This window comes from Lontra canadensis, unplaced genomic scaffold (genome assembly GCF_010015895.1).
Source record: "Lontra canadensis isolate GAN:19392208 unplaced genomic scaffold, GSC_riverotter_1.0 scaffold3, whole genome shotgun sequence".
NCBI classification, from domain to species: Eukaryota; Metazoa; Chordata; class Mammalia; order Carnivora; family Mustelidae; genus Lontra; species Lontra canadensis.
The window spans coordinates 40,852,551-40,878,437 of NW_022630997.1; the positions used below are offsets into that span (position 1 = coordinate 40,852,551).

Genomic DNA, 25,887 nt, shown 5'->3' on the forward strand with positions numbered 1-25,887 from the left:
CTTCCTCCCTGACCCAGTACGGTAGACCTGAGGGGCGGGCAGGGAAAACCCAGACGCCACACGCAGGGTTTGCGCCCCTCTCCGGGCGCAGTTCCGAGTGCAGCCACCAGATGGCGCCCGGCTCGCTCCAGCGGGGCTTGCAGTAACGCTGTGTGGTCGCCAGATGGCGGTCGAGACCGCAGCTCAGCGGGCAGTGCCGGAACAGGGCGGAGACTGGAGGGCAGACGGGTCCCCGTGCGGGCCCAGGAGCCCCAGCCAAGTGACCCCGTACTTAGCTACCTCCTGGCCACATCATGATCCATCCCGCACCCCGGCTCTCGGTGCCCGCCGCGCTGGCCCTGGCCTCCGCCGCAGTGGGCGCCGCTTTCGCCACCGGCCTTTTCCTGGGTGAGTAGGGGCGGGGCCTGCGGTACCCCCAGCAGAGCCCCCGCAGGCGGGGCAGGTGCGGGAGCCGAGCCCGTGACTCCGCGAGGCGGGCTGCGGGTGAAGCTCCGCCCTAGCGCCCTGGAGTCCCAGGGCCTGACCCGGACCCCTCCGCGGCAGGAAGACGGTGCCATCCCTGGCGATCCCGGCGAGAGAAGCGCCTGCTGCCCCCTGAAGACGACCCCCTGTGGCAGTATCTGCTGAGCCGCTCCATGCGGGAGCACCCGGCGCTGCGGAGCCTGCGGCTGGTCAGCAGGGCCAGGGGCGGAAACAGGCGCCCACCTCAGACCTAGCGGGTCCCACGTGCTTGTGTGACCTTGGGCTGGGCCATGGCGCTCTCAGGACTTCCGGGACTCCGCGGGCTGGGCGTGGTGGGAGTTTCCGGAGAGCGGGTCCCCCCACCACCACGCCCACGGCCGCGCACCTGGAGGGGGTTGTGGGCGGGGGGAGGCGCTGGGTGACTGGCAGTGCTGGCGCGACCCTTTTCCCTCCCACCACCGCGACACAGCTGACCCTAGAGCAGCCGCAGGGAGATTCGATGATGACCTGTGAGCAGGCCCAGCTTCTGGCCAACCTGGCGCGACTCATCAAGGCCAAGAAGGCACTGGACCTGGGTAGGGCTCACGGCCGGAATCCCTGGGGGCCTAAGTCACGGGCATGTCCCCCAACTCTGGCCCGAGCCTTTCCATATCTCTTGCCCCCCAGGTACTTTCACAGGCTACTCAGCCCTAGCATTGGCCTTAGCGCTGCCCCCGGCCGGACGCGTGGTGACCTGTGAGGTAAATCCGGGGCCCCCAGAGCTGGGGCGGCCCCTATGGAGGCAGGTGAGTGTCCCACACATTTGAGAGGCCCTTGGAGCCTGGCCACTCCCAGCTGCAGGATAAAAGACTTGCTGGCTCTGATCCCACTCCTTTCGCAGGCTGAGGAGGAGCACAAGATCGACCTTCGGTTGAAGCCTGCCCTGGAGACACTGGGTGAGCAAACGGAGTAGAAAGGGCCTTGGCACCATTTTCCAAGTGGGGCACTGGGCGCGCGCTAGTGACCAGGTCCACAGGGGGGCCTTGAGGCAGTGACAGCTCCCCTGCCTCCTGGCTTCGCAGCTGCCATGTGGCCACATGCTGGATGGCAGAGTGCCCCTCCCGGCCAAAGTCCCTTGAATGGTCACAGCGCCTAGTCAGGCTTGGGTAGGGGCTTCTGACTGCTGGGGCTGCGGACTCAGCCACATCTGCGCACCCCCACCCCCCACCCCCGCCCCTGCAAGATGAGCTCCTGGCCGCAGGGGAGGCCGGCACCTTCGACATGGCGGTGGTGGATGCGGACAAGGAGAACTGCACTGCCTACTATGAGCGATGCCTGCAGCTGCTGCGCCCCGGAGGCATCCTCGCGATCCTCAGTGTAAGGGATAGGCTCAAGGGAGAAGGAAAACCCTACACTCGGTCTCTGTCTTTTCACTTGGCTACTCCCTGTGCCTCGCCCCAAGCCACAAAGCCCCACCCAGTGCACGCATGTAGGCTGCCCCCTTCAGTCCCCTAGGCTTTCCCCACCTGTGGTCCGCGGTCTCCACCTCTTGCCCTGCTCGCTTAGGCACCTTCCCTCTTCCCTCTGCTGCTACCACCCCCATGTCCCGCCCCTCCGCAGGTCCTGTGGCGCGGAGAGGTGTTACAGCCTCAACCACGGGACAACGAGGCCCAGTGTGTGCGAAACCTGAATGAGCGCATCTTGCGGGACGCCAGGGTCCACATCAGCCTCCTGCCTCTGGGCGACGGCCTCACCTTAGCCTTCAAGATCTAGGGACGACCCTCAGCGTGTGGTCTCAAGGAAAGGGATGTGGGAACCCCAGACATCAACCCTGACTTTTAAATTCGACAATAAAGTGGGGTCTGGGACACGATCTTCTGAGCCTCCATATTTGGCGCTAAAGTGGGTAGGGAGGAGGCCCAGCATTGGCAGGTTCTAAACCAAAAGGGGGCCCTGAGGTCACAGACATCATCCCCTCCTTGGCACAGTCCTGAGAGCCACCTGGCACCAGGTCTACTGCCAGCTAACTGGAGGCAGGATATAAAGTTCTGACTGACCTGGCCACATACATACAGGAGGCCAGCTGCTCAGGTCTGCCTCCACGCCACAGGATCTGAGGGCTAGCTGCAGGGTAGAGCCCCCACCCCTTGGTCTCCCTCCTACTTCACTTCCTAGGAGAGGCAAGTGAATGAAGGTCTTGTTTGGTGCAGCTGGGACTGGCCGGAAAACCCTATCTGGAGTTCAACAGGAAACAGTCCTTGCAGCCAACCAGGTTCGCCACTGGGCGCTTTCATAGGTTATGCCAGTTCTATTTGCCCATGTCTTCACAGAACTCAGCTCGACCTCACCTCTGCAGTGGAGGCTCTGCTCAGTGGACATCACCTCAGAACCAGGCCACTTGACCTAGACCTGAGGACCTCAAGGTTGGAGTATATATCCTGTCCTCCCCCTGAAGTCCTGGAGGAAGGTGAGGGACTGGGTGGGATCACTGGCCAGAAAGGAGTGAAACAGGCCTATAGGTAGGAGACTATCAAGTATGGCAGTTTTTAAAAGCTCCCCACAAGAAGATGAATATAAAGTTAGGCTTTCCCACACCAACATCTATGAGAGGAGGTGGACAGGGAGCCAGGCCCTTGACTCCTCTCATTTGGACTTCCCTAAATCCCAGTCCCACAGAAGTCCTACAGGAAGATCATGTCTCCACGTCACAGGTGAAGGTCAAGGCAGATATTAAGTATTCTTCCACTAACTGCCTCAGCCTAGAATACAGTTAGGTTTTGAACCAGGGTTAGGCCTGTGTCCTCTGAGGCTGGAGACTATTAGAAACAAGGCCATAGGAGCGCCTGGGTGGATCAGTGGGTTAAAGCCTCTGCCTTCTGCTCAGGTCATGATCTTAGGGTCCTGGGATCGAGCCCCGCATTGGGCTCTCTGCTCAGCGGAGAGCCTGCTTCCCTCTCTCTCTGCCTACTTGTGATCTCTGTCAAATAAATAAACAAAATCTTTAAAAAAAAAAAAAGAAAGAAAGAATGAAAACAAACAAGGCCAAGGCCACAGGGGCCACAAGGGCCCACAGCTGGCAACTTCCATCATCCTCCATCTCCTTGGATGTACCTAGAATTTTATGCAACCCTCAGGGCCCTGGGTGTGATCCAGCCTTCGCTCTCCCACATGTTAAAATGCTGTTAGGATGCACCTGGGTAAATACGTCCAAATTACTCTTCAATGTATCTTTGACCAAATGGTAATTCACTTGTGCCACACCCCAGTCCTGAGTTCAGGACCAGGTAATGTCCAGCCATAGCTGAGGGAAGGCTGCCTGTTAGCTCTGAGGCAGCAGGCATACAGGGGCCGCAGCAGCTACCGGCCTATGACCTCCCCACCAGGCAGAGTTGCAGAGATGTCTGCTGCTCTACTTCACACCTCTCTTGAGTATCCCAAAAGCAGATGTGCTTTCACACCCAACTTACAGACATCTTTTCCTGTTTGTTTGACCTAGCAAAAGATTCTGACTCCAGCAAATTGGCTCAAGTTCCAGCTGTCTGCCATTAAATCATTGTCTTATTCACACAGGCCATTCCTGCCAGTCTCATAGCACTGTACACACTGACGAGTGTGTACGCCTTTCTTTGCCTGGGGTCAACAACAATCCAATGGATCTCTGGACAGACTTACAAACTGAAGATATAAAGGCATATATCCTCTTATTTTATTGTAGTCCAAAAAGTTCATGGAGTTACTTTAGGGACACAGAGGACTTTGACACAGATTTAGGTAAAAAGCAAAACACTCCCCAGAAAAATAATGTGCTAGCTAGATACAAGGGAGATCTGACCCTGGCAAGTGTTTAAACTCTGCAAATACTTGGAGTCATTAATTACGTATACTTTTTATTCATAATCTGTAATGTCTGGGGATACCAAAAGTAATTCTAAGGATGGCTGAATTTAACAAAAAATCTTTAACCTCATCTTAAAACTTCCACTGATCCATCTCGTTCAATGGCAATTTTCAGTAATAGGAACATAAAAACAAACATGCACACAATTGCACAGTTTTCATAAAGGTCTATTTCATTATTGGTGGGTAGCGCATTTAACAGTTAAATACATTTAAATAATGTATAGGTGACTGCACCACTGCAGCATTGGTAACTAGATAACCAACTAGGAACCAGCTAACAAGTGACTGTCTAAATATTTAAAATACAGCTCTTGTTTAGATCATCCTTTGTTTTGATCACCTTCTTGGGGGGGGGAGGGGAGCCTGCTGGTCACACTGGAAATATATTAAGGCCAAATCTTCTGATATCCATTCCCAGAGGTTTCTTTCAATTGGATTAAGCCTCCAACTCCAGGGCAAGCCCAAGTTTGTGGCCTCCAGCATTAATGCTCTTCCCGTCTACCAGAGCAGACAGTGTAAGCTTGACACCTGTAAACAAAAGTAGGCAACCATGATTTGCCTGAAACACCTGAAGAGTCTGCAGTCTTTAATAATCGTCCCAGAGCTTGCCTGTCCCTCCCTCAGCCTGTGAGATGACCTACTAGTGCCAGCCACCAGAGGGCACTTGGGAGTTCCAGAGATACTGGAGAGAATTCAGGGGGCCCCATCCTAGGTTAAGGATCAACTAACAGAGCATTAAAAATGTTAATGAAGTTCAAAGTGCTCTAGAAAATACAGTAACATTCAAAACACTATTCAGACTTTAAGACATTAAAAGACAATTGTATTTGCACCAGGACAACTATAATAAAGAGATAAGTGGGGAAAACTGAATGTAGACTATGTATTATGTATTGTTCAACTAACAGTAATTTCCTTAGCTGCGACAGTGGTATTGTAGTTATGAAGAAAATGTCTTACTCTGGGAGATGCGTGTTAGGAAGCTGTGTCTGCATGTCCGCAAAACATACATTTAAATAACTGAAAAGGGGATGTGGAAAAAAGGGAATATGTATGCAGATATGCAAGAGGGAACAGATGTAGGAGATGTTAATTAGTGAATATGGGAAAGGGTATACAGGTGTTCTTCATAAAGAAGGTTTTTCATAAAGAACCTAAATTCTTTAGGTTTCAAAAAGGCCAAATATAGAAAAGTTTGGAAGAATATCCCTATTTGAAGGGAGAAAAAGTTCCAAGTGCTTTAGAACTTGCTATTCAAGTGGTGGCAAGAACCAGTGATGCAGGGGCGCCTGGGTGGCTCAGTTGTTAAGCATCTGCCTTCAGCTCAGATCATAATCCCAGGGTCCTGGGATCAAGACCCACATTAGGCTCCCTGCTCAGCCGGAAGCCTGCTTCTCCCTCTCCTACTCCCCTGTTTGTTAGAGCTTGTTAGAAAGACAGAACCTTTCACCCCAGATTTACTGGATCAGAATGTACATTTTATAGCGAGAGTCCCCAGGTGACTCAGGCACACTGAAGTCTGGTTAAGTACTGCTCTAGAAAACACAGCATGCCTCCAAACACCACATAAAAGAGACTATAGAGACCAAGCAATGAGTGAACCTTGATTAGAGAAATTAACATCACTAGAAGGCATTTCAGGTACGAGTGAGTCAAGTGACTACAGAAGGGACAGTAAATAATAATATGGACTATTAACTTTCTTAGGTGTGATAATGGTATCATGGTTATGCAGGAGACCAGACGTTCTTATTTCGAAGTAGACACATGCTGAAGCATTTAGGGAGGTGTCAGAATAGCCCCAACTTCCCAAGACCCCAGCAAAAGAAAAAAAAAGGAATAAAAAAAACTGTGGCAAAAGGTAAATGTGTTCACTGTACTCTTTGAAAGGTTTACGAAGTAAGAAGCTGAGAAATGAAAAATAATTTTTAAAACACCAATCCTACTTATCAGGAATACTTACCAGGCCTCAGAGTCTGAGTGTAGCCCACTCCAATTAAACTAGAGTTGTTGACTTTTGCCTAAAATAAAATACAAAAACAGCTGTAAAAAAAATTTCTGAATGGAGAGAGGGGAGATAGCCCCTGCAGGTTTCCCTATTATGCAAATTATGAAGTATTCTGCTTTTTTTATTCACATGTGAGATAATAAATTTACACAAACCAAGAGAAACTCTGGACTCTGGAAAACAAACTGAGGGTTGCAGAAGGGGAGGTGGTTGGGAGATGGGGGAACTGGGTGACAGCATTAAGGAGGACACACGATGTGATGGGCACTGGGTATTATATGCAACTAATGAATGAATGAACACTACATCAAAAACTAATGATGGGTACTGTTACATTGGCTAACTGAATTAATTTTTTTTTAAAAGACTTGTATAAAATAAAGATTTCATAACATTTGGGAAAAAATAAGTACAATTTAATACTATTAAAATTTAACACTATTACTAAGCCCAACAAAACCCAGGTGCCACTTAATTCTTATCCATTAAACTCCCAAGTCAAACTGTCAGCAGGACACAATATTCTTGGTAGTAAAAAGGTTGACAACCTCTGACATCAGAACAGATTTGGAAACTATTTGATGTCTTCACTCTTTTTTTTTTTTTAAGATTTTTATTTATTTATTTGACAGAGATCACAAGTAGGCAGAGAGGCAGGCAGAGAGAAGAGGAAGGGAAGCAGGCTCCCTGCTGAGCAGAGAGCCCGATGCAGGGCTCAATCCCAGGACCCTGAGATCATGACCTAAGCTGAAGGCAGAGGCTTTAACCCACTGAGCCACCCAGGCGCCCCGATGTCTTCACTCTTTTATAACGTGTAACATCGTAATAGTCCAGAGAGAGAAATGATGTAACAACAGACAGAAATCACAGGAATAGCACTTGGGTTCACACGGCAGTAGAGCCGAGTCTTCTGAAGCTACCGAGGACCAAGTAAGCTGTAAATCTAAGGAAGAAATGACCCCCTAGTGACCACCCTGTGCCCAACAAATTAAGAGCCTCAGATAATTGGATACAAGTTTCTCCTATTTTAGAACAGAAGTAAACCATGAAACTGTGATAGGACATTAAGCAATACTTCAGGGTGATGCTTAATTGAGGGCACAGAGCACTACTTAGGTGGGAAATGCTGGGTACATCTCCAAACAAATCCCCAGAAGTCACTCAATGGCACACGGACCCAAAGCTGCCTTCCCATTTTAGACTACGCGACCACTACACTAGCTGGCACAAAAGCCATGCTGCTGCTGTAGACATACATCTGAAAAGAACAGCAACATAGCTACCAGGGAGTAGCATGCTGTGTGAATCCTAAGGTCTTCAGTGCCACAGTGCAATCAGAAACAGATTCAGAAATCAGAATCAGAAATCAGAAGGGAAAAATAATAAATGAATCACTGCCTTACCAACCAATGGAAAGCATTCCAGATGCTTCTCATGCTCTCTGATTACAGCTGCTAAGGTAAGAATGGGGCTAAAGCTTAACTGCCCAAATTATCAAAAACATCGTTCTCACTTTATGTAACAGAAGTAACTCCTGTGGAAGGTTTAACTTTCTTTAATTCCCAGTACGTACAGTACAGGCTGTGCCTGACACACAGGAACAGCTGCTGACCTGCCTGAAACCAGAGCCAGCATTTCTACACTGTCAGACACTGCACTCCCTCCTGCCCCAAAACTCACTAGGACTGAAAGAAGAAGTAGCAAAAAAGCCCAAGGACATGAGTAGGGTGGCCATCCACCCCCAACAAACCCATGACAGGCGGGAGGGAGTCCTTAGGGCGCAAGACTTTTAATGTTAAGGCCGGAACAGTCCCAGGCAAAGCAGGATGAGCTGGCTGGTCACCCTAGACAAGAGGGAAATCAAGACACGCAAGCCCGATCCTGGCTCTACCCCCTTTCTTCTCCCTCTCCTTCCCTGGCAGTGATCTAAGTCCTTTCTCTTCCAAGCTTTATCTCCACCTGCAAAATGGCATTTGTACCACTGACCCCTAAGATCAAATCTAAAAGATATTTTGTAAACCCTAAAGACAAAGTAACAAAGTATTATTATTCCACAAAGAAAGACAAAGTAACAATTAAAACACTATTACTCCTGGCCTGGGGCCCGAAACACTGGCTTCCCTGGGCTTAGACAGGCTTGGAGCTCAGGGTTATTATCTACATGAACTGAGCAGCTTTTGAGGTTAAACAAACTCTTGTGACCTGGATATCAAAGTTCTAACACTGCCTCCACAGCAAACGCATGCAGCATTACAAATTCTAATCCCAATCTGTGAGTAAACTAGGGATTGTGGGAACCACGGTTCAAATTTTCAGCACAATTCAAAATACCCAAAGATGAATTCCCACAACAAAAGACCCCATTCTAAGCCCACAGGAGTAGCCAGTACTCACAGAAATGGAAGCAGTGGGATCCAACTGATACTTGGCTGCAATGCCAAAGCGAGTGCTGTTGGTACCTGATGTCCAAGCAAGGTTTACTGAAGTGTCAAGATCTTCACATACTTTTTGATAAATTGATCCTCCAAATTCTGTCCCATCATTGCTGTAAAATATTTTAAATTTGTAAATCTGGAACAGACAATGTAATGTCTGCGGCACTAGGCAGATACTGTAGCAGTACAGTTAAATGCAAAGCACTGGGACTGTAGTATTCCACTGAAAACGTGAAAGTTTTAAAAGATCTTTATCCCAACCTATGCCCCCAAATAAGGGGTCATATAAATCATGATACATCCATCCAGTAGAATTCCCAAAGAGCCACTAATAATCATGTTGTAGAATACATAACGCTACAGTAAGATAATTAAATGTACTAAGGAAGGAAGGAAAGAATTACAAACCAGCCTTTCTGATATGTATTTTATACACATACACATATATAAAAAAGATGAAACTCCCAAACATTAACTAACAAAGATTAATTATCTAGGTGGTGGGATTTTAAGAAATTTTGGTTTTCTTCTTTGTCCTTCTGTTATTTACCAATGCTTTATTTTATAAGGGAAAAAAATTCTTAAGTCCTTTTCACATGTAAAAACAACAGACATTTTAGGCAATCCCACCAATTCAGTACCTCACATTATCACAATTAAGTCAAATGAACACACTGGTAATTTGGCAACATCTTAGCCTTTTCCAAAAATCCAAAGCACATTAAGCCTCATATAAAATAAACATTTACTCTCTCAGCACCAAAAGTCAGACCAACATTTTTTACTATATACTTTGAGAGGTGCCCAGAAATGCCCAAGGATGGTAATCTTTTTGTGTTAAGAGAAATCAACTGTACCCAGATCAGTAAGAGATGACAGATGACATCAATATCATCCCCAGGTGCTACATTGCAATAATCCCAAAAAAGAAATACTCACACATTAGTGTGTAGTTGGAAGTCCCCAGTCCTGTAGCCCACTGCAAAGTTATTTCTTGTCAGCTTTGATTTGGCACTGTCAAAAGTCATCTGGTACCCAGCAAGCCAGCCTTCGTAACCAAAGACAGCTGAACCATGGATTGCAGGTCCAGCAAAATCAAAGTCAACATCACAACCAAGGTTTATACACTCCCTCTTGTAAGAAGACTTGATTTTACCACTTTTCTTTCTGGAAAAAGAACAAACTGACTTAAAAGTGATGCCAGTAAGAAAGACTTACATACGTAACTTCTGGACAAAGGACACAAAACAGATTTTTGAACTGCAGTAAAACAGGAGTAAAAGCAGTAGCAGGATAATCCTAAGAGGTAAAGAAAATACAGCTCAATGAAGCTAAAAAACAAGGGTACTTGGGGTTAATGGACTTCCACCACCATGAGAAGACTGCTTTTGCAGGACTGACAATCAGTCACAAAAGCCTATTAGAATTATGTTAATTACCCAAGTTAGTGCCACAATGAAAAGAGGTAAATATTTGAAGGGAAGCCAGTAAGAGCAACCATAGTACTCCTCTCCGAAGCAGAAATAGAAATTCACCGCAAGGTAGTTAAGTAAGCTATCAAACAGTAAATGTGCATCTTTCCTGAAGAAACAGAGAGAAAGGCTTTTAAATTTAAAGCAGATAAAGGGGCACCTAGCGGGCTCAAGTTTGTAGAGCATGCAACTTTTTTTTTTTTTTTAAGATTTTATTTATTTATTTCACAGAGAGAGATCACAACTAGGGAGAGAGGCAGGCAGAGAGAGAAAGGAGGAAGCAGGCTCTCCGCTGAGCAGAGAGCACAATGTGGGACTCGATCCCAGGACCCTGAGATCATGACCTGAGCTGAAGGCAGAGGCTTAACCCACTGAGCCACCCAGGCGCCCGAGCATGCAACTCTTGATCATGAGTTGATCTTGGTCATGGGTTCGAGCCCCATATTAGGTGTAGAGATTACTTAAAGATAAAAATGAAATTTAAAGCAAACAAAAAAGTCCACACTTACCCCGTGTTTGGTGAAAAGGTGGTATCAAATGTCAGTTTCAAACCTTGACAAATCTATTTTGAAAGAAAAAGAATTTGTTTTCAGCTATATTCCCTTTTTGAAATACAAAAATAAGCTAATACTAAAACGCAATATCAAAATGTTACCTGGTCTTCAATTGCGATTTCTGTTCCCAGAGTGTTATCAGTGTTCCATTTTTCTGTGAAAGTCAGACCATACTCACACCATTTATATTTGGTCTCCAAGGTTCCAGTAACTTTACCAGTGTCTGTATTAGATGAACCAGACGTTGAGAATTCCTAAGACAATAAATGACTTCATGAGCTTTCTTGTAAGCCTAGAAGAATCACTGCCTAACTTACCTAAAAACCCACCTAAACACAGTAATTTCACTAACCCCTTTTTTCCCATTTCCCAAATACTTCTACACTCTGCTACTGAATGTACAAACATATCGCCTGTCAGTTACTAACTGCCACCTTACTTACACTTACTTACATTTTCAACCAAACAATGACAAGTCAACTTGTATATAATCCTCAACAACAAACTGTACACCTCTTAAGGAAACTTCCGCTAAGGTGATTTTTTTGGAATTCAAGAATCAGGGGAATAGGAAGGAATGAAAGGCGAGGAATGAATGTTTCAGCACTGTATCCAATCTGCCTAATATTAAATAAAACACTGTAAAGGTCAGTATGGTTAATCACAGAGCCCCATCACTAAAATGGGCATTCAACAGTAACTGAAACACTATTAGGAAATGTTCCCTGAAAAAAAATTTTTTTTAAAGATTTTATTTATTTATTTGAGAGTGACAGACAGCAAGAGAGCACAAGTGAGGGGCAAGGAGAGGGAAAAACAGGCTCCATTCTAGGACCCAAGGATCATGACCTGAGCCAAAAGCAGATGCTCAAAGGACTAAGCCACCCAGGTACCCCTGCTTCCTGAAAATTCTTAAAAGGGAAAGCACCCCACTGTAGGAATTCATGCCATTAGAAAAGATTTAAAAATCTTTGGTAACCCCAATATTCTGTTTTTCTGAGATAAAGACTCTTCACCAGATTTCATACCTTCCCAATCATCTTTCACATTCTCGTTTAAAAATAAAAAAAGTAGGGAAAAGGAATTATAGGAGATTTACTCTACAGCTGGTTTATATCATGCATAATGTAAACTATATTAAGTACAACAGATAATATCAGTAGAAAAAAAAACAATCTAACACAAGTATCAACTTGAAGTGCATTATATAATCTTATGTTTATACCAAACACAAGTAACTTGCCAATCCCTAACTGCACACCAAGTGAAAAGGAAGGCGTAATATGAAGAGCTTATTGAAATTTAAAATCTGCTACAGAACAGCTAAAACTCTACTAACCTTTCAGAGCTTGGTAGATAGCCAAACCGCCAAGACAAAAGAGTTTAAATACCCTCTGAGCATTCTGATTCACAATTTGTCTGCTAATGATGGCTACATACTTTGGCCACTGAAAGCCAAATCTAAAGACAGCTGATCCGAACTAATAAAGAGAACTTGACCTGAAATTGTGATGCCTACAAGAGTGAGAAAGTATCAAAAACTGTATCAATAGGAGAAAAAGCCAATCATGCTTCACTTAGAAAATAGAACATTTCTACAACTATTGCTCTGCAATGAGACAGACTCAATATCCTGAAAGAAGACACTTTAACAGGAATTTCAAGTCAAAGCTTGGCATTCAATGCCAATATTAAAAAGCACAGAATTATGTCAAGAAAAAAACACCGGATATAAAATTAAGAGTCCTGGCATCCAGTCCTGGCTATCATTTGCTAAATGAGTAACACTGAGAAAGACGTTGAACTCTCCTGGGTCTCAGTTCCCTCAAGTGTAATAACAAAATCTACCTCTGGAGGATTAAGTTGGGCAGACATGAAAGCTTTACACATTTTCCTGTGCTTTATACAAAAGAAAAGCATGATTAAAACAATATATACGGAGCATATTCTTTTAGCAGGTACCTGGAATGGGGAATGTATAGAAGTAGGTATTTTTAATCCTGAGTGACAATGATTAATGACTCTGGAGGCCCCAGCCCCTGCCACCCAGCAGCCTATAGATAATGACCTAGCCTATATACACCCAAGGAACCCTCAAGACACAAAATCAAGATCACACAGTGGAACTAGAACTGGACCAGATGACAAGACTGGCCAAGCTCACACCCTTCACTCCATCACCAACTCCATCACCAAATACTCTGTCTTCTACATTGTGGAATGAACTGGACACCTCTGCAGTTTAGATGAGAAAACAGAACTGGCTGTTAACAGGGCTTATTTGGGGCCAGGTACATATAAGATCAGTACCACGTTGAGATATACATTAAATAGAAACCAAAAAAACTATATGGAATCCAGGTCATATACTTCCTTCATAATCTCAAACCTAATTTCATAAAACTTTCTTAACCCTGTCCACAAAAAGCCTTTTCTCTTCAACAAAAATTTTGATTAACCAATCTAGTACTAGATATACTTCTCTGAATGTTCTCCAGTTTAAAATTTATTTTTTATCTCCAACCAGCAAGTAATAAGCTTTTTAAACACAAGAACTGAGCCTTCCCTTTTTTGGGGAAGGCCTTTTGTGTCTCAACTGGTGCACAGCAAGAGGTTAAGAGTGGGAACACAAAAAAACAAACACAAGTCACTGCTCTGTACCTTGAGCAAGTAAGTTGCTAACCACAGTGAATATACTCAGGCTTTCTTCCAGACCAAAGAAGCCAAATGGCAGATACATCTAATATAAAACCCCAGAAATCCCAGCCTGGGCATTTTAATTTTAATAAATACTAGTTATATGCACTAAGGGAGTTAACAATTACAGCAAGAAATTATCAAAAAACAAACAAACAAACAAACCAGGGGCGCCTGGGTGGCTCAGTGGGTTGAAGCCTCTGCCTTCGGCTCAGGTCATGATCTCAGGGTCCTGGGATAGAGCCCCGAATCGGGCTCTCTGCTCAGCAGGGAGCCTGCTTCCCCCTCTCTCTCTGCCTGCCTCTCTGCCTACTTGTGATCTCTGTCAAATAAATAAAATCTTAAAAAAAAAAAAAAAAAACCAGCAAAATTCAATATTCACACACCATACCCATACTCAAAACAGTCTCAAAAGAAAAAATTTTTGAAGAAAAAAAAAAATTCCACGAAATTAAGTTTTATTCTACTTTGAGTGAGTTAGGCAGAATCAAGGCATCCAAATACCAACTTCTTTAAAAATACTCAAATCAGGACTCTATAAATTCACAAAATTAACATGAAACTCTTCCAGAGAAGGCTGCTAGAATATGCCCTTTATATAAATGGTTAGTACACTCAAATTAAGAGTTACTGAGTATTGGGGCACCTGGGTGGCTCAGTGGGTTAAAGCCTCTGCCTTCGGCTAAGGTTATGATTCTAGGGTTCTGAGATTGAGCCCCACATTGGGCTCTCAGCTCAGCAGGGAGCCTGCTTCCCCCACTCTCTCTGCCTGCCTCTCTGCCTACTTGTGATCTGTCAAGTAAATAAATAAAACCTTAAAAAAAAAAAAAAAAAGTTACTGAGTATTTTTATGCCCAGAACTCATAGTGCTTTTAAATAGGCATAAGAAGGATCATAAAAAAGTTTAACAGGTTCCCTGATTTCAAGCTTGTAATCTTACTGAGTAAACAGTCCCAAATAACCAGTCTTTTCTGATTTCCTTGTGCATACACAGTAATATGGCAAAAGACCACCTGAAAATCAGAAATCATCTCCAAAGCCCAAGTAAATCAAGTTTCATGCAAATTCCTTAAGGCAAAATTAACTTTGCCTCTTCTTCAAGATAAAATGGGTAGACATTTTTCAGTGGTGACTATTTCATGGGCTGAAAAGTTATATAAAGGCTCATCAGAATTTAGTAGATATCTAACACTCACCACACCACTGCATGACTTTGTTTTCACATCCAGTTTCACCAAACCAAAACCTTCAAGTAGAGAGCAAAAGATAACAAAATGAATCTCTTGAATAAAAAGAAGCATACCAAATAGCTGACAACACATAAAAAAACTGAAGGACTTCATATGTTCAGAGAGGCATAAAAATGTGGATTGATACACCATATTTAAATGAAAAAATTTTAATTATTTTATAGAAACTAACATATACAGCACAGAACATCTCTAAGCAGCTTTGCCTAGTGTTCAGGTGTATATGTGGCACAAAAAAATTTGCTTTCAAACCATTTTAAAACCTAAAATCAGATCAGAAAATCAATTCAAATCTCAGAATAGCCAACAGTTTATTATAATAGTCATTTAAAACAATTATCCCAAAAAGGTGTCTTCCTTTGGGATTAATAATCTGAATCACTAGGGAAATAATCTGAAGTAGAGGGAGTCTATGTGGAATAAAACCTGCAAGAAGAAAACACAAATTCATTTTAAAAAACTCATTAACCCACCAGGAGTCACCACAAAAGCAAAAGAATACTACATCAGAATTCTAGTCAACCAATGCCTAAGCTATATATGAAAGAAATGAACACAGTTTTTTTTTCTTACAGGTAAATCCTTGAAGTAGTTTGAAAAAACTGGAAGAAGGTGGGCCAGAGGGAGATGTGGATTATTACAGTACTATTTTAACAAAAATTTTATCCCAAATCTATCTAATAAATTATAGAGCAAGGTACTTGCAATTTGAAAAAGTTAACTTCCCCCAAGCAATCCAAACACATTTTCACTTCTGATCTGAAAGGAAAAAAAAAAATTCTTACCAAATCCTTTGTTGAAAATATCTCTGGCAGCTTTGCCAAGGTCAGCATATGATGGAGGAATACACACTGCTGGTGGGAAGAAACATTCCAGTGTTAACCTTCCAGTTCTCCCACTTTCTTCTGTCGAGGAACTAGAATATGATCCACTACTACCTTTACATTCAAGCGCTCCAACTTGTTGAAGAGGTTTCTGATACTACGAGGAGCTACAGTAAAACTAGATTTTAATGACCCCTATAATATCACCAATAAAGATTTATTTCTAAAATGGATAACCACCATAGGTGACTACACAAACTTGGGAGAGTGCTTCCAAAATACAAAAACACACTTTCTATTCCTAAATTTACACAGTACCTACAGCCTTTCACCTCTTAGGACCCAACCAGTACAAGGAATCAAACACATACACATAAATATATCTATACTGTACACCCAGAGAGATCAAAGATATATCCAAAATTCACTGGAATGGGCTGATTTAACCAAATGACATAAAACCAAAACCTAAGACAAGGTCTTCTTCCCTAATGAGTATTTAGGGGATATCCTCAATGAGTTCTTAAACCAACATTCTGGAGTGGGAAGAGAAAGATAATTAACACTTGGGTCATTTAAATGTTGGAACTTAGAAGAAAACCACGATCATCTAGGTTTCACCAGTGTCTACATCAACTAAATATCAAATAGCACTTTAAGCCTGTTAATACCACATTCAAGTCCTCAGCCAATGCTACGCGGCTTAAGGGCAAGCAATCTGGGTGGTTACACCACCAGCTCATTCATTCTACAGAACACGTCCACGCCCTTAGGAGCACATGTAACGACCTTGCGCTCTCACAAGGGGGGTTACTACTTCCTCTAAAAAAGTGATTCAATCCTCCAAAGGCCGAATCCAACAGTTACAAACTTTTGGCTTCTGAGTTCGTCAAAGGCACGCCCAAGAACTAAAGGCGAATGCGGCCAAAGACCAACTCCCCTGGCCTAGACCCTCCATCCGAAATCCCGCAGCCCAGCCCCTCCTCCGCAGAGCCGGGGGGGGGGGGGGGGGGGGAGGGCGACGGTAGAGTGCCTACCTAAAGAGGAGAACTTCCAAGTCTTTGGAGAGATCAGGGAAAAGAAGTTGCGGTTTTCTGGTCGACAGGCTTCGACTGTCCAGCCAACCCCGCCCCATCCCGCAGAGATCGCGGGTCTACTTACGCCGCGCGCAGCTCTGTCCGTAGGTCGCCATGGCGAAGCCACAGGAAGAGGTGATCTGCAGGAGTGACAAGAAGTGCGGTCAGCGGGGGTCAGAGGCAGGTCAAAGGGCCAGAAAGGGGGTCTCAAACACACACAGGCGAGGAGCCGCGGGGCAGCGCGGCCATCTTAGGGAGCCAGGGCCGACCCCGAGTCTGGTTCAGGCGTCCTGCTTGGCCGCCGGGGCCTAGACAGCCAAGTGACGCGCCGCAGCGTACCTGGTGGTCTCCTGAGAGGGGCCGCTATCGCCGCTCCACTCGCAGCTGAGGCCGCTAGGCTCGCTCAGGACCGGGGTGCAACTACCCCAGCTGGAGGGCGAAGTGAAGGAGACACCGTTCCGCCCGCCGCAACCCAGTCCTCCCCCGCCAGGACCCCGCCGATGCCCCCGCGGCTGTCCGCCGCGCCGGCCCCCGCAACGCCGCCTGCTGCCCACCCCAGCCTGCTCCAGAACAGCCACGAGGACAGAAGGCACCCTCGCCCCCGAGGTGGGCTGCTTCTCTCCATCGGCGGGTGCCGGAAAGGTAGAAGCTGCCGGACCTCCGGTCAGGCAGCGACGAGGGCAGCCCCAGAGACGAGTGGGCGGGGAACGGCGGAGCAGCGAGGTAGGGACTGCGCGTGCGGGGGGGATGGGACGGAGGCCCCGCGCGCGCTCCTCACGGGCGGGGTGGGGCGTCAGGCGCGTGCTCGCGCGGAGCCGGGCTCCACTAGGCGCGGCTGCGCACCACGGGGGTCACGTACTACTCTCCACCCCTGGCTCCCGTACTCTGCTTAACCAGTCTCCGTACGGTGTGTGTGGAAGGCGTCAGCTGAGCGTTACCGGGTCTACCCTGAGCAAGTGCAGCGTGCACTTCTTTCAGGCCCAGGGAGAGCGAATGCGGCCGTGGGGCGCCACCTCCAGCCCCACGTGCACTCGTTTCCTTCGTCCACCTCCCATCGCGGCGTAATGGCCATGCTGGGCCGGGCTCGGCCGGAGAGGCTCTCCTGGAGAGGCTGCCCCTCCCTGAACAAACCTGAGCCTGCATCAGACTACCCCGCCCCGCCCCCCGCTTCATGCCTTAGGGTTCCTCTTCTGCCTCCTCCTCCGGGGTTAGGGGATTGGACTGCTTTGCACACTCACCCAGCCCGAGCTGTCTTGATGAGTCAAGGCTGCTAGAAAATTTAGGAATCTTGCTGACCAGGCATTAGAATGTTGCACTCGAGTTCCCCGAGTGTGCACCAAGAGTGAGGAAGCTGAGGGAACAAGAAAAAATGAGCCGTCCTAATGAGAAATAGGGTCAGTTGAAGCTCTGGAATCAATCGCCAATCTCAGCATTTTATCCTTACTGTAATCGCAGTTTCCTCATCAATAAAATGACATATTTAAATGAGACGCGGTGGTCTTTAATAGCCACTCAGCCACACACAATGGGCAAAACTTCCCCCAACCCCCATCTCTTCCAGCTCTGAAAGCCTCCTCTGCTCAAACGCTGCTGAGATTCCACCTTCCTCCTAAACCAGACGAAAACTAGGTAAGATTTCCACAAGGCAAACCCAGATGAGAGGTGCATCGTGGTGGACTCCCTCCGCTGTGCAAACCCAGCCGGCAACCTTGCCTGGTCATGGTTGGAATTACCCCTGTAACAGATTAGCAAAGGAAGGGTCTTTGCTCAGGCACCAGAATCCCTGACTAATTCTTCCTTCAAGCTCAGACAAGTTCATCTGAAATCAGCCTGGCTGCGCTGGAACTTTTTTCTCTGGCCTTTTGTGAAGCTAATGGCAGAGACTGATGTCTCATCTCAGATGCAGTATAACACAACCACCTTCCTGGAAAAACCTAGACTATGCTCAGTTACCTCCATTACCTGCAGTAGGGCTTATCCACTCTGAGAACTACCTGTAGCATTTTTAACCCCCAGAGAATTTCACTTTGCCACAAAACACAGACCTGAGGCTTTAGCCTCTAGGAACATAAGGAATGTACACAATACCCAATAACCAGGAGAAGAATGATGGTGATTTATTTCAAAGTTGGATTCAGTAAATATATTCTAGTGCTTTCATTCAAAGCCCTTTTGGGGTGCCTAGGTGGCTCAGTCAGTGAAGCAGCCTTTTGGGGGCACCTGGGTGGCTCACTCAGTTAAGCGTCAGACTCTTGATTTTGGCTCAGGTCATGATCTCAGAGTGGTGAGATCGAGCCCCACTTTGGACTCTGGACTCTGAGTTGGGCAAGCAGCCTGCTTAGGATTCTCTCTCTCTCCCTCTGCCCCTGCCCTGCTCCTGTGTGTGGTCTCTCTCTCTCTCAAAAACTACAAAACCCGCAAAACATCAAAGTCTTTTAGACCAAAGCAGCATTAATAGCAGCCCCCACTTACAGAGCAACTACTTGTGTCACCCACAGGGGAAGCAGAGTCCACTCAGCTGTACTTCCCACTCTTAAGGCACTTCTGGTCCAGTGTGTGTGGAGGTGTCGAGAACTATGAAGGGTCCAAGATTTTGCCATTCTTGCAAGTTAATCTAACAAGTTAGTCTGCCTTAGTTTCACAGGTTCATAAATGTTGGCAGAAGACTCGAGACTCGAAGGCCAGAGACAAAGGACTTTATTATTTGTAGCACGGCAGGTAACATACGATTCATGGTGACTTAGTACCCCTTGCCCTCTCTGTCCCCAGGAGTGATTCAGAACACCCTACGTAGAAGCTGTGCACACTGTGTGTATGTGTATGAGACATACTTCTCAGGAAATAAAATCTGCCCTCTGCCTCAGACACACGACCTCTATCTTCCAAGGCTGTTTGCTATGGAGACATCTTGAAAAGATAGTTTGGGATAAAAGCAGTCGCAAGACATGTAGAAACTCCATGGAAAACTGTCCCATGGCAAAGGATGAGGAATTCAGGAATTGCAAATACAGAGCTAAATGCAAGCACAGAGATTTGTGGGCATTGTCAGACTGAGAAGACACTTGCCCTAAAGTCTGAAAGGAGAAGTTATAAATATTAAAAAGCTTATTTAATATTTAATATAAATTTAATTTAATATAAATTTAATATAAATTAATATTTAATATAAATATTAAAAAGGTCAAGGACTGGAAAAGCAAAATTCTAGAAAGAGGCATGTGCAAACCCATACATGCTTCAAGTAGCAAGAATCCTTTGGAAACTACAAGTAATTAAGTAAAGATGGAAAAACCTGTAGGAAAGGTTGAGAAATTAGTCTAAAGATGCTGGGTGGAGTCAGATTCTGAAGGTCCTAAAAGCAGCAAGTGAAGAGGAATCTAGGATGCCTGGGAGCAACATTTCTGACCTGAGCAACTGGAAGGACAAAGATTCCACTCAGTGTTGTAAGGGCTCCAGGAAGAGGAACAGGTGTGAGGATGGAAGATGAGGGAGTCAGAGGAAAGAGGTTGATTCCATTTCAGATAAGGATGAGGAGCCAGGGGCCACATCAACATGGAGTTGTCCGGTAGACAATTACGAAGCCTAGGGGAAAGGGTAGGAGACACTGCCATGAAAATTTTAGTTTTAATTATGACTATCCAAGGGTGTGGTTAAAGTCAATAAGAGATAAGATAGCAATGAAGATAGCAGAAGCTTTTAGGAGTATTGCTACTCCAAGGGCACGGCAAATGGCCAGGAGACTAAAAGAAAATTCAGGAGGGAGTAACTTCCTGGAAGCCAAAGAGCAGTGAGTGGAATGTTGTAGTATCTTAAAACAACGAAATATTTTATGATCTGAAAGTTTCTGTGGGTTAAAAATTGGCCTCGCTGGATGGCTCTAGCTCAGGGTCTCCCATCGAAGTTGCGGTCAAGATATCAGCTGGGGCTCCAGTCATCTGGAAGCCATCTGCTCCCTCATGTGCCTCTGGCAGGAGGCCTCAGTTCTTCACCATGTGCATTTCTCCCTAGGGCTGCTTCAGTGTCCTCATGAATGGCAGCTGGCTTCTCCCAGAGCAGGTGATCCAATAGAGAAGATCAAAGCCTCAATTTCTTCCTTTTTTTTTTTTTTAAAGATTTTATTTATTTATTTATTTATTTATTTATTTATTTATCTATCTGACAGAGATCACAAGTAGGCAGAGAGGCAGGCAGAGAGAGAGGGGGCAGCAGGCTCCCCACCAAGCAGAGAGCCCAATGCGGGGCTCGATCCCGGGACCCTGGGATCATGACGTGAGCTGAAGGCAGAGGCTTAACCCACTGAGCCACCCAGGCGCCCCAAAGCCTCAATTTCTCATGTGATCCATCGTCAGAAATCACACTGTCATTTCTGCCTTATTCTGTTTATTAGGAGTTATTCAGACCAGTCCATGCTCAAGAGGAAAGAAATTAGGCTCCATGTTTTGAAAGGAGTGTCAAAGAATCTGTGGATATATTTTAAATAAATAAATATATATATATATATATATATATATATATATATAGCCACAGTCTGGTCACATTATTTACATATCTCCTACATAGAAAATATATTAACTCCCTCCCAAGACCTCCCCCAAACCTCCAGCCTTTACAGCACCGGCAAGAGACTTCTCAGGTATATTTCCTTAAGTACAGCAGCTTCAGCACACTTCCTCTTGACTCGAAGACCTATGAACTAAAGAGACAAGCTGTCTGCCCCCCAACACATACATACATCTAACACACATGGGGTAGGATAGGCACAGGATAACTGCTAAAGATACCCCTGGTCAAAAGGGGGGAAATAGGGCATACACAGGAGTCCATAGCAGTTCTGAAATCCAGCCAGGCAAATTTCAAAGGTTTCCTTATTAGGACTTAGTCCTGTTGCTGCGGGTACCAGATGAAGTCATATAGGGATAGACAGCCTGAGATTCACAGTCTTTCTTTTCCTGCCCCAGGCTCTGTCACACAATGTGAGGGGTACTCCCCAACCCACATATCCATCTCCCCTCACATATACACACTCCTTGACCACTGTGTGGGCTTACGGGTGTGTCACTGGCAGTTCAGTTCATGCTGAAGAGAAAGGACTCTGGGAAAGAAATCCATGCAGGCCCGGAGCAAGCTCAGGACTGTTTCAGTGGGGAAGACAGAGCTTCTGTATCCACAGTCTGGTCCAGCTATGGAGAGGGTGATCATGAGGGCATGTTTCTTTGGCCCTGCAGACTCCTCACCCCATAAGAATAGAGAAGAATAGCCTGAGAAGGTTTTGAGTGGGGCGCTCTAAAGTAGGAGGCCCAGGGTGGGAGAGCCCTCTTGCCCAGGTCTAAGGACAGTGTTGGGGCTAAGAACTGGGAATCTTCATGTGATTGAAACAAACACATGAGAGAAAGAGGCGGGGGGGGACTGTAAGCTGTGGTTATGGTTAAAATGTGGGACACTGAGATGGAAGATTTAGTGGTTGAGCATTTGGGGTGGTGAGTAGCCATGGAAGGGTGGAGTGCAAGGGAGATTCACTGGAGTTGAAGAGGTCAAAGATGACAGGTGAGGCTAGGTTGTTGGAGCTAACTGCCCCACACACCGTCAATACACAATGGTGGGATAGGCACAAGTTACCGGCAGGGATACTGAAGTCACCGGGATGTTGCTACGATAAGAGGTAGAGAGGAAAACTGGGAGTCAGGTGCTAAAGTCCTCAGGGAACACAGGGGAGTAACCAGGAAGCTGGTCATAAAGGATAACAAGTAGAGGATGATAGAACTGATGATGGAAGTAATTTCATAGGAGGGTGATTTTATAGGAGGGAGGAGGAGTAAAAAAACGTGGCCACCCTGGGGCGCCTGGGTGACTCAATGGGTTAAGTCTCTGCCTTCAGCTCAGGTCATGATCTCAGGGTCCTGGGATAGAGCCCCGCATCGGGCTCTCTGTTCAGTGGGGAGCCTGCTTCCTCCCCTCGCCCTGCCCACTTGTAATCTCTGTCTGTTAAAAAAAAAAAAAAGTGGCCACCCCTCCCAACCCCATGTCCAGCCCTTGAGTGCAAGAGGGCATGGGAGAATGAGCAGGCTTCCCTCTGGGAAGATGGAACATCTGTGGGTAAATGTCCTTTTTTGCTAAGGTGAGAAGAGTGAAAGCATTCAGTGGTGAAGCTGAAGACTTAGGGTAGTTTATTTACATTAGAACAAGGTTCTAGAGGGCATCAAGGGAGAGGGTAGCAGGGAGGCCAGCAGCAAGAGGACAAAACAGAAAGAAGGAAGCACAGCTAGTACCAGGGTGAAAACTAAGGAGGGTGCAAGTGAATAGAGGAACTTAAAATATTTGGGGAAATTAGGACCCATGGCTGTAGGTAAGGGGCATGCTGGCAGTAACTGGGCTCGGGAAAGTCAAGCCAATACCTGTGAAAAATGCCTGAAATTGTGCATAAAGGACAGTGTGTCTGGTTTTGTGCACACAACTTTGGGCTATCATTCTCAGGTACAACAAAGCATGAAAATCACTGATCTAGACTGCCTGTTAAAGCCCAGCAGTGACTAGGGGAAGGAGAAGCATTCTACAGCTCTCCAGATCGCATGCATATGCTCTTAACCACCATTCCCATTGCCTCCCCATGGTCAAAGCCTTACCCATTGAGGGAGATTAAACGTTTTTGCAGAAAATTCAAAGACTCCACTGCTTTGGACCATCCCTGTCATGGTGCATTAACAGAGATAGTTGGCTTCAAAAATTTCCCTGGTAAATTTATAGTAGGGGTATGAACTTCCACAGTGAAGGGAGAGGAGACCTGGCTTCTCCACAGACTTGTCACTGGGTCACTGCTGAGAATGTCTCATGACTCAGATCTCAAGGCTGCCTGCATCCACTGTGTGTTTGCCCTGTATCTCTTGGACTGGTGTGGGAGGCAGTGGAAGGAGGGTGAAGGAGAGTTCTGAGCCCTGGGAAAGTCACAAGGACAGCTTGGCCGGCAGCCACCGGGACACTCAGTACAGAGGGAAGCTGATGAGGAAGCCAGAGGCACAATAGGCCATTATTTCTGGCCGTAGGAGGTTGGTCAGTTTGCTACTGGGTGACCCACCATTCCTCCCACCAGTTGAGTTCTCCTAGACTCTTGGTTGGAAATAAAGCAATCATATTTCAAGAGATTCACAGGCTATGTCTAGAGACTGGGGGACATCCTGAGGCTCATTATGGCTGTGAGTACTCAGGGATTAACTTTGAGGACCACCCTCTTGCTCCAATCATCACTACACACCACCACCAGATACCACAGCTGAATGCGTGACTGCCCTCTTCAGAACCCCTCCATAAAGCCACCAATGCACCGGGTTAAACAGGCCACAGCCCTCCGCAGTATGGCCTAACCTAACTTTCTAAACAAGCACAGAGTTCTCAGAGTTTTGTTGGCCGCTATTTATCCAGCGCAGTAATAGAATTACATACATGGAAAGAACTATAGAATTTACATATACGGGAAGAACTCTGTGATCAAACAGATTTGGGAGCTGTTGGATTAATGAACCCATTCTTCAGGTGGAACTTCTCAGAGCTTCGAATTAATGTGCATGATAAGAAAGGAGAATGTAATAAGTTCCCAGTCTAGTTTTCTCAAAAAGTATCTCAAGAGACTAGTGTTCTATAGAAAGCGTGCTGTCTCAACTGTCATTCTCAGCCTAGCTATCCCCAAAATTAAACCAATTCTTCTAAGCCTCTCATGGCAGCCATGAAAACGCCTTATTCAGATCTGCTGTGTGCAGAGCACAGCAGACTCGCCCTTCTGGATCCAGTAAGGTCACACAGGTTCTGCCCAGCTGGTGACCCAGCGCAATGATAAGCAGGGGTCCTTTACAGATCCATCCCTGTACAACGTGGGACTCCTGGCTTCAGGATGTCCCTTTGGCCTGGCTGAAACTTTCTGGGAACAGTGTTGTCATCTGTGATGCTTCCTACCCAACCTTCTTTCCTGTGTTGAAATCCAAAGCTTCTGTTTTTTCTCCTTTGTCTGTCACAGGCATAGCCCTCAATGAATCTCTTGCACATTTAATTCTACCCCAGCAGCTGCTGCTCAGGAGATGTAAACAAGCCCACCTATCTCAAATGTGTTTCCAGAGCCTTCCCAGATTCAGCTCCTCCTTGGAAGCTCACATCACTGTTATGGCATCTGCCTTTATGATCTGCAGAAAGAGGCCTCCTGACACAGTGATGGAGCTCACAGAAGACTCTCTTGGAGATGGTGACCCAGGTCTGAATCCCAGCTCTGTACTTCCTAGCAGTATAACCTTAAGGAAATTCCTTGACAGGCTGTAAATGGGGGGATGATGCCACTATTTTACAAGGCTTGCAAGGATCAAATAGAACATTATATTTAAAGCACCAACATATAACAGGTGATCAAAAATAGAATAATGATCGTTTACAGTCATTTCGTGTTTTTTTTCTACTTTCCCCTATCAAATTATAAGGACTTGAGGGTGGGCAGTGTGATTTGCATCTCTAACTCCCCCAAAGGACCTGAGATATAGGTGTTATTCATAGTGGATCACCAAATAGCTGTTAAACGAAGTGGGAAGAAATGCAGAAGGAAAGGGGCATCTCAGAGAAGAGGGGCAGAAGAGCCAGTCGGGAGAGTCAGCCAGTGATACAGGAAAGCAAATATTCAAAATATATAATACATGTGAAAGCAGAAATGTTTTTATATGTGCTTATATACACATATATGGTGCTATATATGTTTTAATATATATTTATATTTAAATATATAGAAGAACCATGATTTTAGAATTCACTGCTTAGAAAAGGGCTAGGAAGACCAAAGTTGTGCTCCCAGACCCATTTGCAGAGGGTTGCACTCTAAGCCCTGTAAACATAACCTGGAAGGGCAGGTTAGCCCTGAAATCTTCATACCTAAGCTCAGTGCGACTAGGAAAAAAATGGCAGGAATGCAAAGGAAGGACATTGCAAAGATGGATGAGAAACAGTGTGTCAATGAAGAGACACAATTAGAATATACAGAACCAGGGGTTTCCATCCAAGTTCAGAATATTGCCTTCTTGTTCAGTTCAGGATATCAAGCCACCTTGATTTTAGCTTGGGTTGGAGGGGGAAACCACAGCCGTGGTAGCCCCCAGAATAATCTGCTGGGCTACTGGAGAAAGGAGAAAGGAGGAAGCTACTGGAATTCCTAGATCTTATGTCACTATGCCCAGCTAAGGCTCCACCTCTGAAGCTCAGGATAGGAC

The 25,887-nt window shown here is 45.8% G+C and overlaps 2 protein-coding genes across 3 annotated transcripts; one reads left to right on the forward strand and one right to left on the reverse strand.

The window, feature by feature from the left end:
• The first annotated feature begins 240 nt into the window (after positions 1-240).
• COMTD1 (catechol-O-methyltransferase domain containing 1) lies at positions 241-3,302 on the forward strand. Of its 2 annotated transcripts, none has more exons than XM_032839495.1 (7): positions 241-387; positions 544-671; positions 932-1,037; positions 1,129-1,247; positions 1,343-1,397; positions 1,685-1,818; positions 2,772-3,302. In XM_032839495.1, the coding sequence occupies exons 1-7, from the start codon at positions 294-296 to the stop codon at positions 2,841-2,843; spliced, it is 708 nt and encodes a 235-aa protein (XP_032695386.1). In that variant the 5' UTR covers positions 241-293; the 3' UTR covers positions 2,844-3,302. The 2 variants fall into 2 exon arrangements, with proteins under 2 accessions (XP_032695386.1, XP_032695376.1); XM_032839485.1 differs by lacking the exon at positions 2,772-3,302 and adding an exon at positions 2,062-2,314.
• A 1,013-nt stretch (positions 3,303-4,315) lies between these two features.
• On the reverse strand, positions 4,316-17,141 carry VDAC2 (voltage dependent anion channel 2). The gene is made up of 10 exons (XM_032839508.1): positions 16,997-17,141; positions 16,743-16,797; positions 15,543-15,611; positions 14,704-14,753; positions 10,912-11,064; positions 10,766-10,818; positions 9,724-9,951; positions 8,744-8,894; positions 6,305-6,362; positions 4,316-4,869 (listed from the first exon to the last, which is right to left on the reverse strand). Exons 2-10 carry the CDS (start codon positions 16,771-16,773, stop codon positions 4,778-4,780), a joined length of 885 nt encoding a protein of 294 aa, XP_032695399.1. The 5' UTR covers positions 16,774-16,797; positions 16,997-17,141; the 3' UTR covers positions 4,316-4,777.
• Between the last annotated feature and the right edge of the window lie 8,746 nt (positions 17,142-25,887).